At 43.7% G+C, this 25979-nt stretch overlaps 1 protein-coding gene across 1 annotated transcript in view; it reads right to left on the reverse strand.

Annotated features, from left to right (window-relative positions):
• Positions 1–25979, reverse strand: part of MYH16 (myosin heavy chain 16) — a 26985-nt gene continuing 1006 nt past the window's right edge. The window contains 18 exon segments of the mRNA XM_074919702.1: positions 1–304; positions 733–762; positions 764–842; positions 968–1087; positions 2313–2399; positions 2402–2447; positions 2449–2520; positions 3800–3932; positions 4814–5010; positions 5778–5905; positions 6102–6213; positions 6542–6638; positions 6640–6785; positions 7372–7423; positions 20385–20467; positions 21045–21182; positions 22390–22491; positions 25502–25528. Coding sequence (XP_074775803.1) covers positions 1–304; positions 733–762; positions 764–842; positions 968–1087; positions 2313–2399; positions 2402–2447; positions 2449–2520; positions 3800–3932; positions 4814–5010; positions 5778–5905; positions 6102–6213; positions 6542–6638; positions 6640–6785; positions 7372–7423; positions 20385–20467; positions 21045–21182; positions 22390–22491; positions 25502–25528 — 1953 coding nt within the window.

Below are 25979 nucleotides of genomic sequence, written 5' to 3' on the forward strand. Positions count from 1 at the left end.
TCAAGATGTCTGTCTAAACAAGAGTACATCATCTACCGCTTTGTTGCTTAAGCTGTAAAATAGAACTGATACTTTTTTCCATTGAGGGACCTGCTTCCACCCTCTCCAGTCCACCTTGACATGCTGTTGCAGTTTACCAAGCATCCTGACAAGCTCACTGTTGTTCCTATTGGCATGATCCAGTTGCATTTCCATGCTGGTCAGGTCAGCGTCCATCTTCTTGAGCCTGAGAACTTCAGCACTCCCCTTCGCTGCAGTCTCCAGACTCGCCTGCAGAGACTCAATTGCATGCTGGTGATTATTTCTGCGGAGTCCAGTGAAGCATATGGTACAGCATTCTGTTATGTTGAGTCTGATCCAGCCTTTGTATCAAACTATTGCCCACCAAGTAATAAAAATACAGTAACTTTTAAAACCTGTTTAAAACTGAGATACCAGGATTTTGCACCAAGCCATTCCTAAGTACCTTCTTTTTAAAAGGCAGGGCTAGGAGGGCTTTCAAGAGGTCGTCTTAAAAATCTACTGCCTAAAATCTGGATCACGTCCTGCTAAACCAGTCCCACTAGACAATGTGTCACCAGACTGCACTTAACTTCCAGTAATGGGGAGACTACAACCTCCAGCCAATCTGGTCCAAGGAGTAATTCCCTTTAATGATCATAAAACTTTACTAGTGTCTAACTTAAAACCTCCATGCTTTGCCTGTGGCTTAATGTCTTATCATCACTATACTTGCTTGTTTCAAATTTCTCCTCCTTATGTTCTCCTGTCAATGTCAGCTTTAACCTGAGCCACTTTCATCTGAATGCGAATCAGTTTACTTTCTTCAGCCTGCAAGGAAGGGTGCAATGGATGAATAAATGCCCTTTGTGGGGTTCTACATAAAAAATCCATCTGATGGAATGTGGGCAGCAGGCAGCAGCCTGGCATGCAGCTCTTGCATCTGTAGTACTGGTACCTCCAGGGAAGACTGCTTCCTCCAGTGCCACCTGCAGTTCATCCTTCTCAAGTTCAAGTCTCTACCTTTTGCAGCTCAGGAATGCTCTTCCCTCCCTTCCCAGATGACTGATTAGATCCTTAATTTCCTCTAGGGAAGAAAGCAGATATTTCATATGATGGGTTTATTTCAGGACTGTGAACTTTACCAAGTGCACCAGACATATTCTTTGAATGCAAATGGCATGAAATGGTTCCAGTCACTTTATATCAGCTGCCCTTTTCTTTCGTTGCTAAGTATTATCCTGGATTTGTGACTGAGCCCTACTAGCTGCATGTGTTCATGGCAGTGGAAGAATGAAGCCCATTAAATCAAGAGAAATTTTTTCCAGTTTTTATCCAGCTTTCCCATATCCCCCTTTCAGATGATTGCTCTCACAAAATGAAAACAGGACACCACATCATCTCTCCACAGCAGAATGGGGCTCTCTGCCAGCTGATGTAGCCAGAGCAAAGGGTTGGGGGAGATAGCCCAGAAAACACTGACTCTGTGCCAGAGAGTCCATCACTGTTTTCTGTTGGCCACAAGGGCAGCAGATTGTAGCATCTTCTAAATATTTACAGTGTCATCTTCCAGCCTCCTGTAAGAGATCAATTTTTGCAATTTACCAAAGTGTTTTAAGAAAAAAAAAAAAAAAAAAAGAGCCAAGGCAGCTGGTCTCCCTGTACAGCCAGCGGGGGAGAAGTGATGCCAAGAGAAAGACTGAGCAGGAGTTTAACTGACTTGCTCTGAACTGATTCCTGGAGATGCCTAATCCTCCTCACTGAGGTTAAAGACAATGTTGTGTTCTCAGGGTAAAGCTGGCCACTGTTAATAGTTCCCCGAGTGAATTTCTCAGAGAGAACGCTGATAGCCAGAACTGGGACTGCAGCCTGTGTCTTATTTAAGCCTAACGCTGTAACCAGTCCATTATTCCCTTAGGTGAAGCTCTAGTGGTAATATGTGGCCCAGCCTGGAGTGAGGACCTAATATACAGTGAGTACAACCAAGCTGCTATTGTGATCACATTTTGAGGGTTCAGAAAGGACCTCAATCCTGAATGTTATCCCTGGAGTCAGTTCCCTGGAGGCAGAACACTGGTGCTAGTTACAGTCATGGGTGACCCAATAGGGGTGACGTGTGTGAACGTAGATTCGATCCTAAGAGCAGAATCTAACCCGCAACTTCAAGGGCATCAAATATACATCAGAGAGTGAAAGCACTGCTAGAAATAAGAAAAGTAAAATTGGTGCTGGAAGACACCACAAGAGATCATTAAGTAGGAATCAAGGGGCTTATGATTTGCAGAGTTTTTTAACATCAAACCAGTGCTTACCCTGAAGGGCCTTGTTCTTCTTCACAGATTCTGTGTGCTTCAAGGATTCTTCATAGACAGCCTTAAGCTCAACATTTTCATTTGTGTACATTCCTTCTGGGAATTATCCACTTCCACCTGCAGCTCTTTGCATTTTTTGTTGCCATTCTGCTAGCATCTTATCAAAGGCTCTCTGCTTCTTGTCCAGGGCAGCACAAGCAGCATTGGCCTGGAAAGATAAAGCCAAGCATTCACAGACACAAGTTTTCTTTACACTTCACTTCTCTGTGTGTCCTGCCAGCTAGTCACAGTTAAATTGGCAGCCACTCTAATGACTGGCAGAGTTTCTCTTGGTCACTCTGAATGGATGATTAAAATGTTTACGAGGCTTTCTTTCCTCACCATTAGGAATTTAACAAGATCACCCAGTTCCCATCAGTGTGATAGTCTTCCTTGCTCCTGTGGTTATAATGATGCTGCTGTGGAGCAAATGTTTTCCACTTCAGATATTCCTTGTGCAGATGTGCTTTTAGTAATTGCCTGGGTTGATTAGTGTGACTCTTTCTATTTCAAAGACGATTCGGTTACAAACAAGATGTTACTCAAGACTATTTTAGACTGTGTTTAACTGCTTGTCATGAAGGGAGGGAATAAAGGTACATTTTTTCTTTCCTGGGAGCTTTTAATCACAAATATTCTACATATCCTTATGATCCGCACATGTGTTCAGATACCATGGTGACAAGCACACCACAGGAACCATAGAATAAAGAACTGCTTCATTAAAGAAAGTGATGGTGAGATTTTTTTTCAGCCCAGTAATGTAATGCTGTATGTGGGATTTTCGGCTCTTGAGACCTGTTCTAAAGCCGACTGCAGTCATTGGCAGGTACCCAAGGACTTCAGTGGATTTGGAACAGCCTTTGTGCCTATTTTAAGTAACATTTTTATTCAAATGTCCCACAGTTGCACTACTATTCATGCTCTTACACTAACACTAGCAAGAGTAGAAATACTAATTTAATGAAGGAGTTTTCGTTGTTAGTGTTTAAACTACATGTTGTTTAGATCTGCTTTGAGTATGGTTGTTAATAACCAGTGGCCAACCCACTGGTACTGCAACACTGAATAGTTCAAAGCAGGATATCATTATCCTTAAAAAGAAGATGAATACCTTGCCTCACAGTAAAGGAGGGCTTTTTCTTTAGCTGTACTCTTGTTTCTGGAAGTCAGTTAATGAGCTTACGAGAAGCATGCTGTGCGCTCCTAGGAATTAGCTGCAGCTCTCATCTGGGTTTTCTCTTGATGTGATAAATCTTAGCCTTGCTTCCCATGGCCATACAGATTACTTGACGTTTAATAGAGAGATCTTAAATGTTAAGAAATAAGGGACCAGTCCAAAGCTGACCTGAGTTAACAGAAAGACTCCCAGGGCTTTCAGTACCAGGTCTTAGATCTTGCTGGTCAGTCTTGTGCTGGATGCACTCTTGAGTGGCTGGATTTCTTGCCTTCTCAAGGTCAACAGTGAGGTCCTCCACTTCGTTCTGAAGCCTCTGCTTAGTGTTCCCTGTGTTGGCAACCCAGACTTGGGCTGATTCAGCTGTCTCTCCTGCTTCTTGGAGCCTCACAGCCCGCCTTGTCCTGAGGGAAGGAGTGCAGAAATATCCTGGTGAGTAGTCCATGGAGTGAGGAGTGGTAGGAGTCAGCAGGCCTCATCTCTCAGAGTAACATCACTGTTTTCACCAGTGAAAAGGTGAAATCTTGGCAGCAGTCTCAGAAAAGGGACTGTAAAACCATTACTAGGATGTGACTGCTTCTTCCCCTCTCCTGGTAGATATGGCATATTGGGCTGCAGCTCAGGTCTTCATTGCTGGATTGTTACCTGGTGATAGACACTTCCACCTTCCATTCCAGTAGGATATTGTCTAAGAGCAAAGTAGCTTCCCTCCCTGTGAATATCCCTGGTTCTCAGTTCAAAGTCATGCAGAGATGTGGTAGTTTATTCCATTCGTCTCAACTTGTTCAGGCACACAGTGAAACCCTCCAGATGCCTTAACTTTTGTTGCCATTATGTGAAAGCACCTTTATGTTAGCGCTGTTAGAGACTACTACAAAGATTGGCTCAACTTCTAGCCTGTAATAGCAGATCTCAAGGACCAGATTCTAAGGGATTTCATCTGGTTTGGTGCTTGCTTTATTCTTAGGAAATGCTAGTGGCTTTTGTAGAGCTCCTGGAAGAGTAAAGTCCTTGTTGGAATAAAGAAAGGCTATCCAAATTCAAGCCTTTATCAGAAATGATCAGTGTTTGTTTTCTGTTGTCAGTGTACAAGTGTTAGGTCTCAACAGTCTCTGTTTATTATTACAAGTATTCTTTTTTTTCTCTTGCCTGGAGCCCTTTGCTTTCTCTCTGTTCCAAATTGAGTCCTAACTGATCACATCTATAAGCTGTGACTCAGCAGCCAAACTAAATAATGAGACTGCCACAAGTCCCATCCCAGACTCCCTGAAAGCTGAGTGCTCACTTGGTTTCTTTCAGCTCTTTGGTTCTTTCAATGGCATCAGTCCTGTATTTAGTCCTCCAGACTGCGACTTCAGGACTGAGTTTAGAGACCAGGCACTGCAGTTCAGCTTTGCGCTTCTCCTCTTCCTCCAACTACTCTTTCAGTGGGTCCACATCGTGCCTGGTGTTGGCCAGGCTCGCTGCAGCAGCAGCACAGGACTAGGGATAGCACAGCCATTACTGTGTCTGTCCTTGTTGGATGTATGAATGCCCTGATCTCACTCCCCACACCTGCAGTGCTGCTCTTGAGCAACTCAGTTCTGGACCAGTTTTGAGGCATCTTGGGCTTCAAAATATCTTCCTGGTCAGGAGTCAAGTTTCTGTTCTCCGTACCTGTTTTTTGCTGTACTGCAGTGAATTGGATTGAGCTCATACAGCTGAAAACAGAACTTGGCTTGTCATCATCACTGTTTTCTCTCAAACAGTGTTTCAAAAGAGTTATGGCAGTAAACCCATTTGGTGATTGTTCTGAACACAGAGACGATTCCTGCCAGACTTTTGATATACAGGTGCAGCACTAGAATTACTCTTTGGAGATAAGCAGAAATTTCCAAGACAGATGTCTCAGAGACCTGAAATACTGGTGTATTTTGAGCCAAACTTGTGCGATCTATGCAAATAAACTGCTGTACAATCCACTGAATGGACAGTGGACTGAGAAAATATGTGAAAATCTGCTCTTTGCTGCTGACTCATAGGAGATTCTGTATTATATTATTGTATCCCATACAAGGCTCATGCCCCCCACACTGTCTCCAAGATCAGCTGGTAACAAGCCCAGAGATTAATTTAGATGAGAAAGATTTCCTTTGTGAGAGCTAACACAAAAGATTTGTTACTCTGAAGTGGACAGCATGCAAAAGAGCAGGCACAGCATGTCCCATGATAACAACCACCTCTATAGGCAAGTTGGTGGTCCCCAGTACCTTTGACTCTTCATCCAGCTGCCTCTTGAAGTCATCTGCTTGTGAGGTGAGAGAAATCATCATATGGACAATCTGGTTAAGCCTGCTCTGAGCTTCCTTGTGCTCCTGACTCGGCTGGCTGGTTTTGGCTGTGGGAAAACTGCGTAAAGAAGCAGCAGAGGAACTAATTCAAGCTAACTAGAGAGACAGAGAAGTGAAGGCTAGAAGAAGGACTGGGCAGATTTGCTAGAGGAAACAGGGCAGGGCTGCCAGAGCTGGATGAAATGTAGGGGAAGAGGAGGATCAGAGGGAGGTAACATTGCACAAAGCTGTCAAGGAATTTACCTTGGAGCCTGATGGCATTAATTGCAGCTTGGCTCTTCTCCACCTCAGCCAGCTGGGCATTGGCTGCAGACAGGTTATCTTCTAGCTTGTGAACATGAGCATCTGAGTTCGGCTGTAAGAGAAGCTAGTCATATGATGCTGAGTAAACCTCGAAGGGCCAAAAAATCCTCCCTCTTTTGCAAACTCAGTTTATTCCAGTTGGTTGTAATTACAATGGGATGACTGTAATAGCCAGGGGGAGTGCAGAGTGTCCTGATCTTTAGCGAGAGGGATGCCCACGCCATCAGTCAGGACAGGCAGCATTCAGCACCACCTGCAAATCACTGCTTTCTGCTGTCAGCTGGCTCCCACTGCAGAGGGCTGCATTCTGCCTTGCACTGATGGCTGCACTCGTGGCTGCATTGCTGGTTTGTTGAGGAATTCCCGTGCTGGTCTCTCACCTTGGATTTCTTAAGAGACTCCATACTTGCACTGAGGTCATCCATCTTTTCTTTCATGACCTGTTTGTCCATCTCCAGCTGCACTTTCACTCGGGGGCTGCTCCATGAGCTCTGCCGTCTCAGCCCTGGCAACTGAGCGCTTCCCGCGCAGGTCAGAGCCTGTGGCCTTGCTCTGCAGGGCTCCCTCCTCCAGCTCGAGGAGCAGCTTCAGCAGCCCAGCTTCCCGCTTGCAATTCTGTTAGATCTGAGAAGGGGCCAAGTACTTGTTGTCAGCTGGGATCTGGCAGCCCTGGAGGCTTGGTAAGGCCCTCAGGGATGCTTTATAAGACAGGCTTCTGGAAGCCTTTTATTTAGCTTTTATAGTCTCTTTATTTGGGATAAATCCCATCTTTGGTATTAAGCCATTAGAAGGTCAGTATCTTCCAGAAAGATTAACCATCTCTAGGCCTCCTTGCTAAAGCTCAGAGTAATTCTCTGGACTGCACGCTGTGTATTTTCTTTGCAAAACAATAGAAAATACATCTAATAGTTCTGCCTCCTCTTTTTACTGTGTGCTCCTGAATTAGAAACTTTCTAGTGAATCTCTGATAGCCTTCCACTCCAACTCTATAGGAATAATAAAGCTTACAGGGAATTTCATGGAGCCTTGGTGCTTTACCTCTTCCAAGGTTCGCAGTGTAAGGGGAAGGTTGGGTAAGTTCTGCAGGATCTGGCCTGCTTAGGAGCTCAGAGAAGCTGCTGAAAAAGCTGCTCCTTTGGAGAGTCCAAGTGATGTTTCTCATCCTCCTAGGAATGAGACAAGATGCTCAGATGCTGGGAAGGTGTCTGACCTGAGCAGTTGTTGCAACACCAGCTTCTTCCAGGCAATCTTTGTTTCCCCACCTAGTGGGAAAGAGGGGAAGAAATTCTTATTTCATGCCAAAGAGCCTGTGTATACTTAGAAGTATAACCATTTTGGAAACAACGGCAGCAAGTGTGAGGCATAATCAGAGAGGGGACAAGAATTCCCCAATGCCACTGGACAAGTTCCTTTACCTCTGTATTCCCACCTGTGCAAGGTGTTCAACAACACTGACCTATCTGCTGGTACGGTTGAGAATTAATTAGCTAGCATTTCTAGAGTGAATTGATATGGAAATGTTACTTATTATTGATGCTATCGATTTGTATTAGTCATCAGAAAGTGTTCAGAGCATTATTAAAATATAACCTTTTGGGAACTGAATTATCTTCAGGCTTTTCCATTGTTAATGAATCTGATTATGTATTTAACAACCACATCCTGGCAACTTACGTAAGATTTATTAGAGTAGATCAATCCATCACTACAGAACTCTAAAAAGTGGGTGGAGTGGTTTGACAGCTGAAGCACAGGACAGAGAAATGCCCATTTTTCCTGACCTGCTACTCTCTTGCTCTGTAGGGACTGCCTTGTCAGTAACTGTCTGCTTCAGAGGTTTCTGGGAAAGGAGTAGCATGTGCAGTTTCTAACGGTGAGTCTGGAGGCTGAAACTAGAGTTCAAGATTGTTGTCCATCTGATTACTCTTTCCTCAGGAATTTTGGGTTTTTTTAGTAGTTTAATTTCGTCAGGTCTTTTCAGAGGTGTAATCACTCCCTTGAGGAGTTTTTTCCTCCTTACCTGTGTTCTTACAGCATGCTCAACTTCCAGGTCTTCCAACTCTTGCATACGTGGGCCTGGAGGGCACACACAAGCACAGCAGTGTCTATGAGCAAGGGATGTGAGAGAAATCTGTGGAAATACAAACAAGAATCTTAATTTCTTCATTCTCTCATCTATACATTTGTCAGCTCTACTGAATTTTGTTTCCTGGGAGAGATCTACAGCTGGGAGGGAATACTGAGCCAACAAGGCAGGAAATACCTGGCCAGGTGTCTCAGTAGGCAACTGATGTTATCTGCAGCATGGTTAGCTTCCTGTATCTGTTGGAATTTGGCCTTCAGGAATGTCATTCACCTGATTTGGTTACTTGAGGGAAATAGAGGCTTGTTTGTAGAAATAGCTGCAATCTAGGTTTGTGGGGTTTTTTTTGTTGTTGAAATGCTGGCTTTTTAGTTATATATTTGGGCACTGAAATAGTTGGATGAAAGAAACATTTCAATTCAGAATGGTAACACTGTGCATCCTGTGAGCTGTGGCCTCATTTCTGTTTTTATTTACCACCTTTCCTTTCACAGTGAAGGGGAGAGTGCCTTGCAGGAGCCTTTAGCATTAATGTGGATGAAAAGGTCTATCAACCGTCTTTGCCGGCTGCCTGCAAGCAGAAGAGGAGGTCCCTGCAGCACATCGCCTTTCTTCTGACCACAGCACCATGGAGATATGCAGTGAGCATACAGTTCCCCAGACTTCAAAGAAAGTGATGTTTAGTGAGCAGATAATATACAAAACAAGCTGTATCTCAAAGCTGGTTGAACTATTGATTCACTGGAAGCTAAAAAGGCAAATATTTCCGATCTGAGGAAGTTCACAAGCTCGTAGACAAGGAGTCAGAACCTACTGTAGAAAAGAAGTCAAAATCTACCTGGGGAAAAATAAATACTAGATCTCAGCTGGTTCTGTTAAGGGTTTAAAGAGTGGTAGGCTCCTGACTCCATGTTAACAGGTTATGTTTAAAAGGTCTGTATTTATCTTTTATGCCAATTCAGTCTTACCAAAAAGACAAAAGCTGTGCAAACAGGCTGCTGTGGGGTAAGAAAAGGTAGGCTGTTACAGCAAATGAGTTAAGCCAAATAAATGTTTCTGTTCTGTAGTGAACAGGTTAATCTTTTTTTGAAAGTGGGTTGAGATCTTGTGTCCTGCCTCCTTAGTGGGACTGGCAGGGCACTTAAGTCTCTTTTTCCTTTGTTGAAGCTCCTCCTTACCCCATCATTAACTAGTCTGCACAAGGCACAAGCAGGCCAGGAAGTTGAGTCGTCTGTTTGCAGCTCTGAAAGACTAACACCAGCACTTAATTTTTCTTCTGTCACTTAAGCATCCCAGTGGCCTTGCTCTGCAGCACAAGTATCTTGTACTCCCTGTGGAGCGCTGTGTTAGAATTTGAATTAGCAAAGCTTGCCAGTATTTATTAATGATTGTACACACTGCCTTAGCTACTTAGCTCTTTAACTAGGTAAATTAGTGGTTTGGATATTTGTATTCTGGGAAGTTAATTTCTAAGGGGAGGTTTGTCAGAGAAGTGCTGGCAGACCCATCACTAAAGTAGTCAATAGTTATACTAAAATAAAGTTCTAATTTGTGATAATATTTTGCATTTCTAAAACAGTTTTTATCTGAGGATCCTAAGGCCTTACATAAACATGAATCATTTAAGCCTCATAACTTCCCAGTGATAATACACATTTTATATGTGGGTGAGTGTGGAAGATGAATTACAAATATCAGACAATGAGTCAGAGAAAGACTTAGGAAACAAAATCCTGTATTTTTGATTCTGCTTGCCTGAACTACTGAACTATACTTGTAATTAGGTTAATACTGAAGAGATCAGGGTATGACTGGATTTTCCCAGTGACTTTTCAGGTGTAACTAATCCTGTCACAGCTATGACATAGCACAACTGCACCCAGTAGGATCCTGTACCCTGGCAAGTTCTGTTACAATTGACACTTACTTCCTTACAACACCTTCCAGGTTTGGCTCATTTCATCTCACTGAGATTAGCAATTGTCGTTCTGAGGTCACTTTATGATGAGCCTTTTCCACCTTGCCATGGATCTTCTTTTCTTGTTCCCAGTTGTCCTCCAGCTAGTTGAAAAAAGTGTAATCAGTGTAAAAAAACTTTCTAACAACATATAGGTGGTGTTTATCAGAAGGGCCCAGGATGTCAAAAACATACTAAAGAGGGTCATCTAAAATATAGACCATAACAGCTGCACCTCACCTCATGCATCTGAGTGGGGGGTTTGATGTTGTTCTTGGGCAGGTGTCTCACCTTATTCTCCTCACCTTGCAGTTTTCTAGGAAGGAAGAGACCAAGACTAGTGCACAGAGTTCAATGAGAAACTAGCTACGCTGCCCTGGCAACAGACTGAAACCCCAAAGAATAGATTCATCTGTGGTGCTTCCTGAAAGCAGTATGAGTTTTGTGTGTGCATTTTCAATAGGCCCACAGGAACTCGGTCCAGCACTGACTCTTACAGAAGAATCCTGCTTGCCCTCAGCAATTCACATAGCTCCTTTGGGCAGTGGCAAAAATTGGCAACACTTCACTGTGCTGCCATGAGTTAATACCTAGAAAAACACGGCTGCCTTCCTGTTTGTGCAGCACACTAGTCTCGCAGTAATTAAGCAAGCAGACAATGTTTTTTTTTCCTTTCCCTAGACTGGGAGAATGAGAATGGGAGAGAGTAAAGAAAAATGGAGCAGTTATTTCTGCCTGATGAACTTCCTCCAAAGCCCTTTTCTCCTTTTGGAATTTAGTGACTGAGTCATTCAGAGCAGAGAGATCTGAAGTCAGAGTTCGAATTCTGTGGTCTAATGCCTGCAGACAGGAAAGGAAACATCACACAGGTTTTGTGGATCACACAAGCCGTTAGCAGCATCAGGACAAAATGTCACTGGAACCTTGTATTTCTTTAGAAGGAATCTGAGATTCAGTTAATAAATTCTGAGGCATATGAGGCATCTGTGAGTTTAACATCCTGTGGATGTTAACACTGACTTCAGAAGAAGCAGCAGACAGCCACATGGCTGCTACAGTACAGATTTAAAACTTCTCCAATTACATTAAATAAAAAACAGTTCAGGTGCAGGAGAGGGAGAAGTATTCCCCAAAGCTAGGTGGAAAGGAGTACAATGGCTGTGGAGGGGGGCATTTTATAAGTAGAGGCCTACCAGGATTGCCATGTAAAAGTGAGTATAATTAATAAAAAATGTAGAGGAGATGCAGGTGTCTTTAGGTAGAGGGATCCCTAGAAATTGCTGTGAAATGACTATTATTATGGCATAGAAAGGTGAAATGTAGAATTAAATCTATCCCAGGCTATATAAGATACTGGAAGACAATAAGAAACTCTGGGCGAGATGAGCTGAATGAATCTGAACATCCCAAAGGGTGCTGTCTGAAGAAGCTGTAATGGTTGTTGTTCATTTCCTTGAAGAATAAGGCCAAAAAAAAATTCTCTCTCATGCTTCATACCTGCTTTTCCTTCTGTTTTAGCCAAGGTGGTCTCAAGCCCTTCCTAGTCACATTTCAAATCACTGAGCTAATCCTCCAGCATCTGCTTGCTGGCACTCGTGTCAGCTCCTCATATCCAGAATCTGGCTCAGTAGGTCCATCTTTGATTTCATCACTGGGGCCAGGCATTCCTCAGCATTGTTCCTAATGAAGGGGTGGGAAGCCAGTGTTCATCCTATGAAAGGCTGCTACAACTACTGCCTCCTACAGCAGCAAACCTTCATTTGCAAGAAATGCAAGATTTTGCCTCTTCTGCAGAGTTTAAGATTCCTTTAACATACCTGTTGTTATGGTTGATCTGAATCTCCATGACTCAGGCCATAGCTTCTAAAAGTTAAGTGTTGAAAAAATCTGTTTGTATACACACAGATCCTTAAAGAAGAGTTTGCATTTTAGAAAGATGCCACCCTGACTTGCTGTAGATCATGCTGAGGATCAGTGTTTGACCAGGAAGAGAACTCAGGACTTGTGCCAACAGCTCCTTTGCTTTAGCCATGAGGCCTCCCAGTCTCCTCTGTCATCTAAGGATTTAACTTTATTTAGGATACTGTCAGGCTGTCTGTGAATCTCATGCATCATCCCCATATGCTCTTTATTCTTTCCATATTCTGAAAAGGAGCCTCTTCTGAGTCATTTGAGAAAGCCGATGCCCTGCCGAAATGATAACTACTCAACCTTTAGCCATCCCCTATTGATACCACTCGGCCTGCAGCTGGACACGGAGGCCGTTCTTCTCCTGGCTGAGGGTGGCTGGCTGCTCCTCTGCTCTTTTGCATGTTCTGTGAGCTCCCGAGTCTTTGACATGATGCTTCTCAGCTCCAGTTCCTTCAGTTACATTTCCTCTTCCTGCTTGGCCACATTCAGCAACAGCTTCACCTGGAAGTGAGGAGTTCAACTAATGAGGTTCCCAAAACAAGCCTTTTCTATTATAATGGTCCCTGAAAGCCCTGAGGTGGTCATTTTATTATCAGATCCTACTATTTTTTGCATACCAGTGGGAGGCCTGGTGTTTCCTGAAATGCCTGTTTAGTGCAGAGGGTTTCATATCTATAGTGTGAGTAATACAACTCCTAGAAAAGGTTGTTATGGTGCCAGCATAGAAATCAGGACTGTATTCCAGATTCTGAACTGATAGAAATGCAGGATGATTCTTATAATGATCTAGATTCTTATCAGTCCAAATGGGACCAGAACCCTTTGAAAGCTCTTTCTTTCTAAGGTTATGGAAGTTCATTTGGTTTGCACTGGAGTTGGGAAGGTGTGTCCCCAGGTAAAAAGACAGATTTTGTTTCACCTATATGTGGAAAATTGGCTTTAACATAGTTTTGTTTCACTTAAGCTTGAGTATCTTGGTCAACAATTTCTTTCCTTTTACCAAGAAACGAACTGAATTATCCATCCTGAGACTAAGTGAGGAAAGTCTGAGCTGGAACTGCCCCTTCACATTGACAATGTGGTCCTGCTTAAGAGAAGTCAATCAGCAGCTTTGTTACAGCTTTTAAATGTTAATGAATAGTGAAATCTTGTATTCCCATGCTCATAACCTCACCACTTCTCTCTATGCTGTTTTGAGAAGTGGGAAGTCCAGGTCTTGAATTTCTAAGACACTCTCTTTCTACTCCCTGGAGGTAGCAAACTTAGACTCAGATTTCAGGGCTTTCTCCATTTACTAACTTTTCTGGCATTGATTTGGAAAGAAATCATTCAGGCCCCTTGCCATATTAATAATTAACAAGGAAGTCACTAGCTTTCTCAGTGTCTTTACTTAAGTGAACAGGGCTGTTATTTTTTCTCCCAGCCCTTATCTTCCCTGTGCAGCCATCCCAAGATTCTCAGTGCCTGTAATTGCCAGTGTTTAATTCTGCAGAACAGGACAATCCTCAGAGTATTTTCCTCACCCTAATGTACAAATTCCACCTCCCTAGAAAAGCAGCTGCAGAAGCTTCTGGACATTCCTCTGAATTGCCATCAGGCCTCGCCTGTGGCAAACAGAACATGTGGGGCTTAGGAACAGCTCTTTCCAGGCGATGTACATCGTGGGACACAAAGCGGTCACACGGAATGCTGGAGTCAGTATGTGATCTCAGTCAAATGGGGTAGACCTCGATGGCCCATGATTTTTTGGCATGCAAGGTCATAGCAGTTTGCTGAGGTAGGAAAAAGGACAGCAGAATTGAATTTGGTTTAAAAATGCTACTGTGGAAGTAGAAATTGAAGCTTTCATGCACTAGAAGAAACAAATACTGCTAGAAATATACAAATAAAAATATTTGTATGAATGTACAAATAAACTTGAAGCTAAATGAAAGGGTGGTTTTTGCCTCCTGTCTTTCCTCTCCTCTATCCTGCAGGCACAGATACCATAGGCAGTGACAGAAAAAGCGCACAGATCGAAACCAGAATCTTGTGACTCATAAACGTATGTGTTGTGGTTGAGTTCCAGGAGACTCACAGCATCACCATGTGAGCTCGGATTTCTTGACAGGGATAATGCTCACTACCAGATTACAGAGCTCCTCCAGCTGTTGGTCTTTGGAGTGGATGCACAGGAGGTAACAGAGCTACCCAGCTGTCTAGCTGCAATATTGCTTTACAGCTAGTAAATTAATTACATTAATGCTGCCTTGGATTTTTTTTCTCCCCAAGGATACCTTCTTTCCAGCATCTTTTTGTACTCAATCCTCATCAGGAAGCCACGAGCATGACATTACAGCATGATCATGAACTTTGCCAGAGGTTCATCTCTCATGTCTTCCAGAGTGGCCAGGATCCCAGCACAGAAAAATATGTTGGGACACAGGAGACTCTTAGAACCTGGAGTTCTAGGTCACCTTTGGGACTATGAAACTCTGGACGTGCCATGTATTAGCACCTAGAAATTAGGATATTCTATGTGTTTGGTCTTTACATGTTAATTTTATCCCATTGTGATCTTGTCTGATTCTCTGTTTACATGTACAAAAAATAGAAAGTTTGGGGAGGTTATGGGAATGGAAGACTAATATTTAGAATTGGGCTCCATTCACCTTTAGCATGGATTTACACAGAGGTCTTCAGCCTCTTCCGTGCCCAAGGTGTCTAGCTATAAAAAATACACTAGGATCATTGTAAGATCTAGCTAAGTGACATATAGTAAAGCAGGGGTGCAAGTATTTTCCTCGATGAAACCCAAATATACCTTGTGCTCTCCTATGACAGGAAACACTCATAAGTTGTTTCAGTGACAAAGATAAAATAATAGCAGTAATCTTATTGCTGTTGGCTTTAGAAATAAGATCGGGGCAGTGTCTGGCCCACTTTAACTTCCATCCATATGTTGACATTTAAGCATAGAATAGGCTGGAGGAGTAATGAATATTGTGTAATTATTATAAAAGTTGGGAAATGCAGATTTTAGGTTCATGCAAAGAACAGAATGCTCCCTTTTGCGTGGCTGTTACAATAGCTACTTTCATTATGTTATGACAAAAACATATGTGCAAAATTAATGATATATGCTGCTAATATTAGACAGCTACAACAGTCTTTCTCCATTTTCCTTTCCAGACTTAAACTGGATAAATGATCAGTTAGTAGGACTTTTGCCTGACTAAGGAATAGTAAAGAGCAAGTGAGATTTATCACATAGCTGAAGGTGCACTTCATTTGCATTATATTAACTGTACTGTCTGATTATAAGTCAGTTTTGGGAGCATGTGTAAGAGAGAACATTATATGCATGAGGAAACGGGTTGCTGTAGAAACTCTGCAGCTATATCTACACCAAAGGCATGCTGAGTCATAACTGCCATCAATTTATTTAGCTCAATTTAGTAGGAGTAAATAGTACCTTGCTATAGCAAGTCTGTACTCCTTTTCCCAGTAGAGCCAAGCAGCAACTCTGATGCCACCTTATTGTCTACAGACCCTGGAGGGACTATGCTGGGATTCAGGCTTTGGTATCTAAAATGAGAAAGATGGGTATAATGATGTAAGAGCTACAGTTAGTGCCAGTGCAGAAAGGCTGATCACTGCTTAAGATCTTCTCTGGTTTAGCCCCCCCAGGCACAGCACTGAAATCCTGGTGGTAGGGAAGCTTGTGGATGTTTCTACCCATCTGTGCAATGTGGAAGCTCTTGGAGGGGGATGCAGAAGCATTAGAGGTGGGCATTTGTACCCACTCCCTCTGATTTCCCATGGACAGGATCGCTGCACGGGATGCAGACCTCCGCCAGCTGAGAGTGGAAGCTGTGCATTCACTGGTAGTGTTGGAATTCCAACAACAGGAGTACCCGCCTGTTCACAGCAGATTTGTTTGCTGTTCACTGCTCTCCGTTACTTGCCCTTCCACTTCATTATATATCATAGGTGAAAACTTATGTTGCTCTTCCCCTCTGCAATGCAGTTTCTGTGGCTGTTCCTGCAAAAAAAGGGTTGCAGGAGGCAATGCAGCCTAATAAATAATGGTGCCAATTTGTCTGGTTCCAGGTTGTGTATTTCCTAATTCTTTGTGCTTCTCTCATGAAATGAGAGGTTTGTCAGACACCCTGGCTCTAACCCTGGCGCTTGGAAGCGTCTCCCAGACTAACATTCCCTTGAAAGGGTGCAAGGTAGTCTGTGAAGTGATGGCCCAACATCTTTCATTCCTGAATAAAGATCTGCTGTTCAGGCAGCCACAGCTTGTGCTGAAGGCACTGTGTGGCTTTGGCCGAGGATCGCTTTACCAGACTGTTTGAATTCATTCGGAACAATGCAGTGGATGAAATGCGGGGATGTGCTGTGCAAAGTGGTCATCAGCTAGTTCAGTGGCTCCTGGAATGAAGCAAAGCGGAATGGAGAAAAAAAAAACTAACAGGAGTTACCACAGCTGGAGAGAGAAAACCTTCTGGTTTATTAAGTCATTTGCATTTCACAGCTGGAAGCAAACAAACACACAAAAAACCCACACACACAACAATGTAGAAAGTGAGCCTGGTCCTGCATGGCCCAGGGGAGCAAGCTTACATGCATGGAAGCAACTTTGGGCATGGTGTGAACCTGAAACAATTTTAGGTAAATGTTGTTTCATGATTCGGGCTTGTAGTTGTTATATAACCATTCCTTCAGGGATTACCCTCTGAAGAGTTAACAATGAAAGTCCTGCTCTCCACCAGCAAGCCTGGAGGAATAGCTCCCTGCACTGATAACAGCAGTTGGCATTTATTTGCTGGGTGGACCAGCCACAAGAGACAGAAGTGTGCTACAGCCAAGAGGCAGCACACAGGAACCTCATTTAGGCTTCTGTGAAAACTCCTGCATGGCTGTCAGGGATCAGAGTGGGTGAAATGGCAGCACGGTGCATAATAAAACCAACCAAGGGTGTCTGAAAGGACTAGATTGAATTCGAATTCTAGTAACACAAGACTTTTCCCCGTAATGTATTTCCTCTCTTCATTTGTGGCTTTTCAGCTAAAATACTCACAGGCTTCTTTAGACCTTCCTTGTCCTATTTCTAGTACTGGTGACAGCCAGTGTAAGTACTGTGACACCGCTCTCAGAAAGGTATGGTGCTGGCCTGCATCCCAGGAGACTGGGTTGTGATTCCCTGCTCTGCCATATACGTGTGACCCTGCAAGTCCTTGGAAGGCTTTCAGTTGCCTCAACATAGCGACATTTTAGATGCATTCATGTATCACCAGCCACTGCTCCAGAAGAGCACAGGTCTCTTCTCAGCCCTCTTGTTTCTTTTTGCCCCTTGTGGATGTCCCAGATGCCCAAGGGCATTTTAAATGACACCAGTGACACTAGATGCCAAAGTTTCTTTTAGTTCTGCACTGGTAAAATCAGGGTAATGACATTAGCCAGCCTTAGGCAGGGTTGAAGATAAAGCAGGGAGGCAGAGCTGCTGCTGGAATACAAAGGCATTGATGGCAATTTAAATATAAAGGCACGGATGATTGCTTACCTTGTAGAAGTTGGAGGCAGTCACAAAAGAGGACCCTCTTTCCTGCCTCTTGCTGCCACCAGCTAAAATCAATGTTATTGCACAGAATCTGTGAGAAATGCTTTTGAAAAGGAGTCACACTGAAGCAGTGTACTGTAGCCTCCAACATAAATCTGTCTTAAATGACTTAAGTTAGCAGTTCAGTGCTGTCTGGATAAACTACTAACCAAATAAAGATATCCATCACTTTACCTGCATTCTGCCTTGGTAAGGAGATTGTTCATTCATTGTTTACTACTCTAAAGAAATCCTCAAACCAGAAGTGAATATATTCCTTAGGAAAGAAGAGAAGCTGCACGCACATTATATTGGCATACAGGATCTTCTGCGCTCTAGGTCAGTCTCCTCTCTCTTACACTGATGCTGCTTTACCAGTTCAGTGTAGGCTGAGATGGAGTTGCATATGCAGAAATGTAGTAGAAATGAGGTCCGACCCTGCCTGTTTGATAGCTCAAAATCTGAAAAGCAGTTTTCTAAACCTTTTCCTGTTCACCTTTCAACTGCAGAGTCCTGGGCTGGGCTGATGACAATCCTAGTAGGCAGCAAGTTTTTCTGGTTGATAGAAACCTGACATTTGTCTGGGCAGCAGAAGGCCACTGACTGCCAGGAGGGGATTTTGTAGCCTGTCATTAAGCTGGGACCGCACTCACACCTCCATCTGTGCAAGCATGTTTCTGCAGCAGTGCTTGGTACTGCCTTCGCTGAGCGACGTGAATGTGCTGTGTACCGTCTGCCTCTCTCAGCGCTGGAGGGGCAGAATTTTCAAGGACAGAGCTAGATTGTCTTTCAGCACCGAAGAGAAGTATGCAGAGGCAGACACAGGCAGATACTTGGACGAAGAGTGCGTTACAATGACAGGCTTAATCCTTTCCACAACAGAGTGATGCGGGAGCACTGGGCACCAGAACCAACAACATTTGTTTGCCGACACATTGAGCTGACAGTATTGATTGTACGGCACAATGTTCACCCTACCTGCAGCCTCCTCCTCTTTTAAAGAGGACCCAGAGCTGGATTTCTGGATCGAGCCCACCACTGCTTCATTCAGGGGATCCTCCTTCTTCTGTAGCCACCCTCTGATACTGTGTCACACCTGAAAAGGAGCAGGGGAGAAGAGGCATGACCAGTTCAGCCACAGCGAGAGAACAGCCCAGGAGCAGTGCATGAGAAAGCAGGTTTCTGACTGTTAACCTGTGCAGAGAGGGAAAAACCCTCTGTGGGTACAGGGAAAGGAAGCGAGTTAACATTGGCATGGGAATAGCATTAATGCACTCCCTAGAGTCTCGGCCCTTACCATGGAAAGCCCATTTGCCCTGACTAAATGATTCTGCAGGGCTGCCAAAGGAAAGGATGTTGTGGAGTGATTATATTTTTACCTTTTAGGCTCATACTTTGATATGCTGACAGAGGGGACAATGTGGCTTATAGACTGGTATAACCAAGCACAATCAGAACATATTTTGGCACAGTCAAATGTCACTTTCAAAAACCTGCTTGGTAGCAAAGAAAGAAAATAGTTGCTGAGTATAAAAAAGATAGAGCAAAGGGCTTGTGATTCATGCTCTGATCATGTTCTGTCAGTATGTCTGTGCAGTGGAGTATATGAATAACTGGTGGAGTTCGATAATATGCTTAAATACTGTTCCTGCTGCTAAGCATTAGCATGGCTGCTTGACAACACAGCAGAGAGGCAAGTCACATACACCAGGAAAGGCTAGACAAGCTGCAGCGAACTGCAGGACTCTGGCTCTTCCAGCAACATGTAAGCAACAGAAGCAAAAATTAATTTAATCCTTTGGCTGATGTGCCTTTTGGGTAGCTTTCCTACAGCTCTGTGTTACTAGAAACAAGCCTTGGCTTGAGTTTTTTGGGGTTTGCTCCTTTTCAGAATATCTATAAGGATTATATTTTTAATCAAGGCCAGTGGCAACATGCTGAAGAGTCATGAAACAGCCTTGCTGCTCTTTGTACGTTAAAATGCTTGACTGTTGCATTGTTGGTCAGACATTTGCACAATCAGTGTTTTCAGTTAATTGTTACTGGAAAGTATTTCTGAGCTGCAGTACTTCTTTAATGCAACAGAGACACATTAATTTGCACCAGCAAAGTACTTTTGTACATATCACAGAATCACAGAATCATCTAGGTTGGAAAGGACCCTGGAGATCATCTAGTCCAACCGTTCTCCTAGCACAGTTCCCACCTACAGCATATCCTTAAGCTCCAAATCGACCCTACTCTTGAACACCTCCAGGGATGGGGACTCCACCACCTCCCTGGGCAGCCCATTCCAACGCCTGTGGAAGTTTAACGTGAGCTGTTCATGTGGAGGGCTTGGCCTCTAAGTCTTGATCTCATGTCTGACCTCTCGAAGTGTGTGTTCCAGCTTCCTGAGGTTTAGAGACAGGGGTATGGCAGGAACAGCCCTGGTCTGCACTTACCGTGCCAAGGTAATACACCGCCGTGCTCAAAGTGAGCTTCTCCCCCATTGCCTTTGCCTCCCTTGGGCTTGAGGAAGTTGGGTGATTTGCCCAGATGGTTGTTGTAACATCAGCCTTCACTGGCCATCAGTGGCCTTGGGGAACATGCTGTGCTGCCCAAATCCCTAGTTCTGGCACTATAGTGCTGAGAGGGTGTCTTTCTGCTCCAGCTTGTTCCCTGCTTTCACCCTGGACGGGGTGATACCTCCTCTGGAGCTCTCCAGACTTCAGACCCATGAGCTGAGTAGCTTTGTCAGCCACTACTAGAGGGAAGATTAACATGTTAATCTGAGTAACAGGAGGAAAATCATTCATTGTCCCCATTCCCTTGCTGCATACTCAGGAAAATGCTTACAGGCTCTGCTTTCAGGCCCTGCTGGGAGCTCACTGGGAAGGACAGAAGGGAGGCCAGTCTCAGCTTCATCCCTTCCTTCACACACGTACCATTCAGCAGAGCTGGCTGGCTGGAGAGGAGGCAATAATACACACCTCAAACAAGGTATGTGGGCTCCTGAATGCTCTGGGAGGTTTGTGCCTTTTTGCTCCACCATGGCTTCGAAAACACCTGCAAAGCAAGAGCTGTTCAACAAAGAAGGATCAAGTCCTTAGCTGACAGCTCAGCCATCTGGCTAGGCCTGCTGCCCTGTGGCAGCTGTGAATGCCAGCTCTGACTCTCAATAGCACATCTGTTCATTAAAAAAAAAAAAAAAATAATAAAATCAGTGTGTTGTTTAAGGTCATTCTATATTCCTTGGAAACAAGAGTCTGGTTTTAGCAGCCTTTTCAATCTTAACAAACTGGCTGAGCTGTTAGCATGCTGGTTTTGTCCTGGTTTGCTGTGACCATGCGTAAGATCTCAACCTACCTCCGTGTTCTCCACCTCTGCCTGCTCCTCTCTTGGCTTCTGCTTGAATTTCATAGTGCCCAAGTGCATGATACCCCTAGTCAGCTTGTAAACACAGATCCTCTCTTCTGGACTGGAGCCCAGGACATCAAAGGCCACCTGGCAGAAGGGGGACAGACCCACACAAGGGAATTCTCAATCTGCACCATAAGCTGGAAGGCAGCCCATAGTGCTAAACACCTAAAATAATTTTCCAGCCCATTGAAATTTGACCAGCCAGGTCCCTTCAGACTAGCATGGGAGAGAGTAACTTAATGTTGCTATAAACCAGCACTCTGCTTTTCTTCCCTATACTGATTTATGCTACCTAAGAACCATGTGCTTTGACAGCAGTTGTTCTGTCTCTGATACCATGAGCAAAATGCAACGTGTCATCTGTGATATCAGCTCATTCCACTCTTCACCATACTTTTTAAAATCAGCAGGACCTGAGCCACAACATCCCCATATAACAGTTATCCGCCATCTCAGCTGGCACGGACAGGGAGGGAGCGTAGCTCTGCTGGGAACGTGGTGCTTTGCTCCCACATTCATCCCGAGAAGGGAGAGCGCAGGACTTGGAGCACGCCAGAGAATCGTGCAGTGAGTTACTCGTCCGCCATGATTTGGGACTGCCTGTCTTAGGGGCTATGAAAATCATATCTGCTTCGTACAAAAGGCTTGTTTGCAATGTACAAATCCTGGAAGCTGTAAAATACCAACAGCTGCTAGAAAGGGCACTGTAAGTTCAGCAGCTGGAGACTGTTTGATCTCTCTGTAGCTCAAGTCCTGCTTATAATAATAGTCTCAGGAGCCAGCAGATATTCCCAATAAGCTCTTTTCAGTAACAGATACTCTTCAAAATGATATTAAAAACGAAAAAGTGTGTCAAAACCAGACAAAGGGTCAAGTCTTTCTCTTACAAAAGCTGCTCCTTGAGATTACATATATATGCGAGATGAGCAGGTTTTAACCCATGGTCTCTGCCACAGCTTTCAGATCTGTCAGTTTTCAGGCTTCAAACAAACCCTATAACTAGCTCGTTTGAAGTCCTGCAAACCCCAGGCCATTGAATGTTAACCAGAAACTCCTACGTCAAGCTCATTTGCTCTGGAGCAGATCTTTCACATTCAGGCTGCAGCTCACAGACAATTGAACAAATCTTTAGGCTATCCCTAGCTGCTCTTTCGGCAGTTTATTTATCCTCAGGTTGAAAAAGCTGAATTTTATTCCTAGGGGAAACTTAGGCGGGCGGGGGGGGGGCGGGGCAGGGGCAGCGTCCTGTTTGCTGTATTTTTCAATTTCACTGATGTTTCTCCAGACTTACATTAGTGAGAAGTGACTCTTCTCCATCATCCATGTTGTCTGCTGTGATCACACCTTGATGCACCCAGGAGTAATGATTAGGACTGGGCACAAGAAGCAGCTTCTGCAGCAAGAGCCAGACTAAGAGGTGATTACACCAGTTGCCATCAGTACAATCAAGGCATAATTTGAGCTTTTTGACTGGAGACTGAGGGTTCTTCTAGGTTTCAATTCCTAAGCATGTTTTGAGTGTATCACTTAAGCAAAAAGCCTTTTGTGGGATGAGTTGCTTAGGCTACCTAGGAGATTTTGATATAGCAGCTGCGTCAAAGTAAATGGGATTGAACACCCAAACCTTTTCAACAGTATTGAAAAACTTGTCCTGGCTGTCTTTCCTGTCCTGAGGAGACATAAGCAATTGACGTGAAGCAGCTCAACACTTCAGTTTGAAAATGATCGTTTTTACCTTAGTGGCAGCCCTGCCAGATCAAGCAGGACCTCACCATGTATTGATCAAGATAAGGGAAGACAGCTTGCTTTTCTCACACTGGCCTGCCTAAGGAAAAGTTGCCTGCAATCCTCTTCCTCCCAGATAATTAATAACAACCCCCCACTGCAGAGAACCTGTTTTAATATCTAACCAAATACAGTTCTGGTGAGTAGAACTGATGTTATTCTAGAAACAGAGGATCAAGAAGGGATGTGTGCATTAAAGGGAGTGAATAACACACACAAAGTACCATACCAGTAAGTTTGATTTTCTTCTTGGAGAGGATCATGGTAATATCTCTTAGCTACTTTCTGGGATATGACACCTGAGTTCTCCAGACCTGGAACACAGAGAGGAACACATCCAGGTGTAGGTAGCAGCCAGAGATTGAAGAATCATGGTCCTATGGATGTCAGTGAGAATTTTGATTTTGGTATCAGTGAAATCAGCATTTCACCAATGTCTTCCGGAAGGCCTGTGAGTGCAGCAAGAACCACAGTACCCTTCAGTGATGCTCTCAAAGCATGTTTTTGTGCTTCACCACATTCCCACTGGCACAGATTTTAGTGCAGCTATGCTGGCAGCTAGTGAAATGGAGACAAAAGATGCCATCACTTGCCATCATTTGTCCAGTAATGTCATTGCCGTGTTCAGGAACAGATCTCCAGAGTATCTCATCGTACTTCTAAGCATCCTCTGAATTGCCAGTGCATAGTTTGTAAGACTGACCTGTGAAACATGTCCTTATACTGCCCTTTCTTTCTGAGAAGAGCTCTGGAAAAGATGTTTTGTACCCTGTAATCACTCTGTCCATACCTTCTGTCAGACACTAACATGCTTAGTTTGGCTTCTGGTCTCCACAAAAAACATCCTCCTCTAGACCTCACTGTATCAGTTCATTCAGCTATACCAAACCACCAGCTGGCAGTCCTGGCTGGGCATTTTTCATCTTCGCCTTTCAGGTGAAGTTTTCTGTCCAGATAGCTCTGCTGGCAAATGGCATCCTGTGAGTTCTTCAGACAAATTTGGGTTGACTCAAACCACCTTTATTGTCAATTTTAGTTAGTCCAAGTGACTTCAGGGAGCACTCATACAATCCCATCTGCCAGCAGAGCTCCAGCGAGGGTGCAGAAGGACCTTGCACCAATGCTGCTGCTGGCACAGTGAAGGTCTGTCCATGCCCTTGCTCTCTGGGCCAGGCTGGAAGAAGCTCCAGCCTGCCAGTAAACAACCTGAACTTGCCTTGGCTCGCTGTCCAGAGAGGCAAATCCAACATATGGTCTCTGGGTGTGATGCAAATCTGGGATAAGTTGAAAGTAGGAGGGATGCAGACAATCCCACATTAAAGAATAACCAGTCCATATGTTTCCTCTCCCCTTTTTCTAGAAGTTAAAGGGCTTTAGTCAGGAAACATGGTGGGGTCTTTTTACCTTGAGAGCTGGGATTTGTGGTTCTCAATTTAGTCTTGAATGCACGTGTGCAAACAAAGAACAATGCACCTTCCCTGGATAGCTATTTTTAGGGTCTTGGTTGCAAGATAATTATAGTGTTGTACTGATGAATGTGAGTAATGGTTGCAATATAATTGTAGAATGAAAAGTATACAGCTTTTGGGGGAGGCATTGTGCCATTTATGTGTTCACAGAGTCTCATAGGCAACTAAAGAAAGAAGACATAAATTTGTCATCATCTAAAGCACACAACTTCACTGTGGAAATAGGGGCAGATTTTGGTTCCATTTACAGCAGTGCAGATCCCTCAAGTTAACAGAATTCATTTCAGATTTGCACGTCTCTGATGTAATTGGAATAGGGTCCATTCAACACAAGAAAAAATCCAAAGCAAAATTAATATAAAGAATTATGTGCTTACTTACAATTCTCAGTGTTAACCCCAGGCAGCTTGCCTGTGCTACCAAAGTGAATTCAGATAAATTTGCCCTAGATGAGAAAATAAAAGATGAGTCTGTTAATCAAGATTGCAATATCTGTAGGAAAACAGAAAGTAGCTGAGAGGTTCTGAGCGTTCATCAGGGACAGACAGCATTGCCTGTAGGGGCAAATTTGCAAGTCAGTGAGAGGAAATTTAATCTTTTCAAAGATCAGATCTATAAAAAACCTCTTTCTTCTTGGATTCTGTATTAGAGCTTAAAGAAATCCTCCTTTCTCTGCAGCATATGGCAGAAGTATGTAGCACACAGAAACAGAGGAATGAGACTTCAGTTGAAAACCCCAGTGTTTTACATTTTCACTCCCAATTTCAAATTTAAAAATAATCTGAAAAAAATGAAAGCATTTTGAATCTTTGCAGAAGTAAACAGATGAAAGGGTTTGATTTGGGGTTGATCAAAACTATTTATTTCTTCTGACATATAATAATAGGAAGTCAAAACAAAATCAACTGACAAATTGAGTTCAAGAAAATGGGAACCCATAATGCTTAATGTGAAATGTGAGTAAATAAAAACTAGCTTTAGTGCTTGAGGAATCATTTTTAAATAATTTTTGGTTTTTATTTCTGCTGAGGGAATATCTTTTTATGACCTACAAGTGACGTGTCAGTAAAGGGCTGGCACTTACAAAATGGGAGGAATTGTTCTTCCTCATAGTTCTAGCATGATCAAGAGTCTCCCGAACAGGATTACCTGGATGATTTGATCTTCCAAGGATTCCTACAAAAAGAAGATAAAAGTCAGCATTAGCAGGATGCTCAACACTGAAGATGTAGGCTTTGAGCACAGCTACTCCTCACCATGCAAAGTCACCCAGTAAATTCTGTCAGTCAGCTCCCAAAGAAACCTGGATTACTGCTGAGAGCGGTAATTCCTTTTTCAGGTTCAGGGACCCAGAGGTCCAGCCTTGTGGATCTGGGGCAGGCAGGAGTCTGGCTGGTACCCTCAGTCCCCAAAAGGAACACCAAATGCGAAGTGTAATGCAGTTTTCAGTGCTTAGTACTTCAGTCTTCTAGAAAAGATTTTTTGGGGTGTGCCAGGATTGAGAAATCCGCAGGGGAATGGTAGGGCAACGCTGGGATCCACAGTCAGAAAGCTAGGAAGGAGAAGTGAGGTTTTATTGCTTGTAGGAAGAGGAAGGTTATTCCAAGGATAGAGGGCAGCATAAGAC

Source organism: Athene noctua, chromosome 15 (genome assembly GCF_965140245.1).
Source record: "Athene noctua chromosome 15, bAthNoc1.hap1.1, whole genome shotgun sequence".
Taxonomy (NCBI): domain Eukaryota; kingdom Metazoa; phylum Chordata; class Aves; order Strigiformes; family Strigidae; genus Athene; species Athene noctua.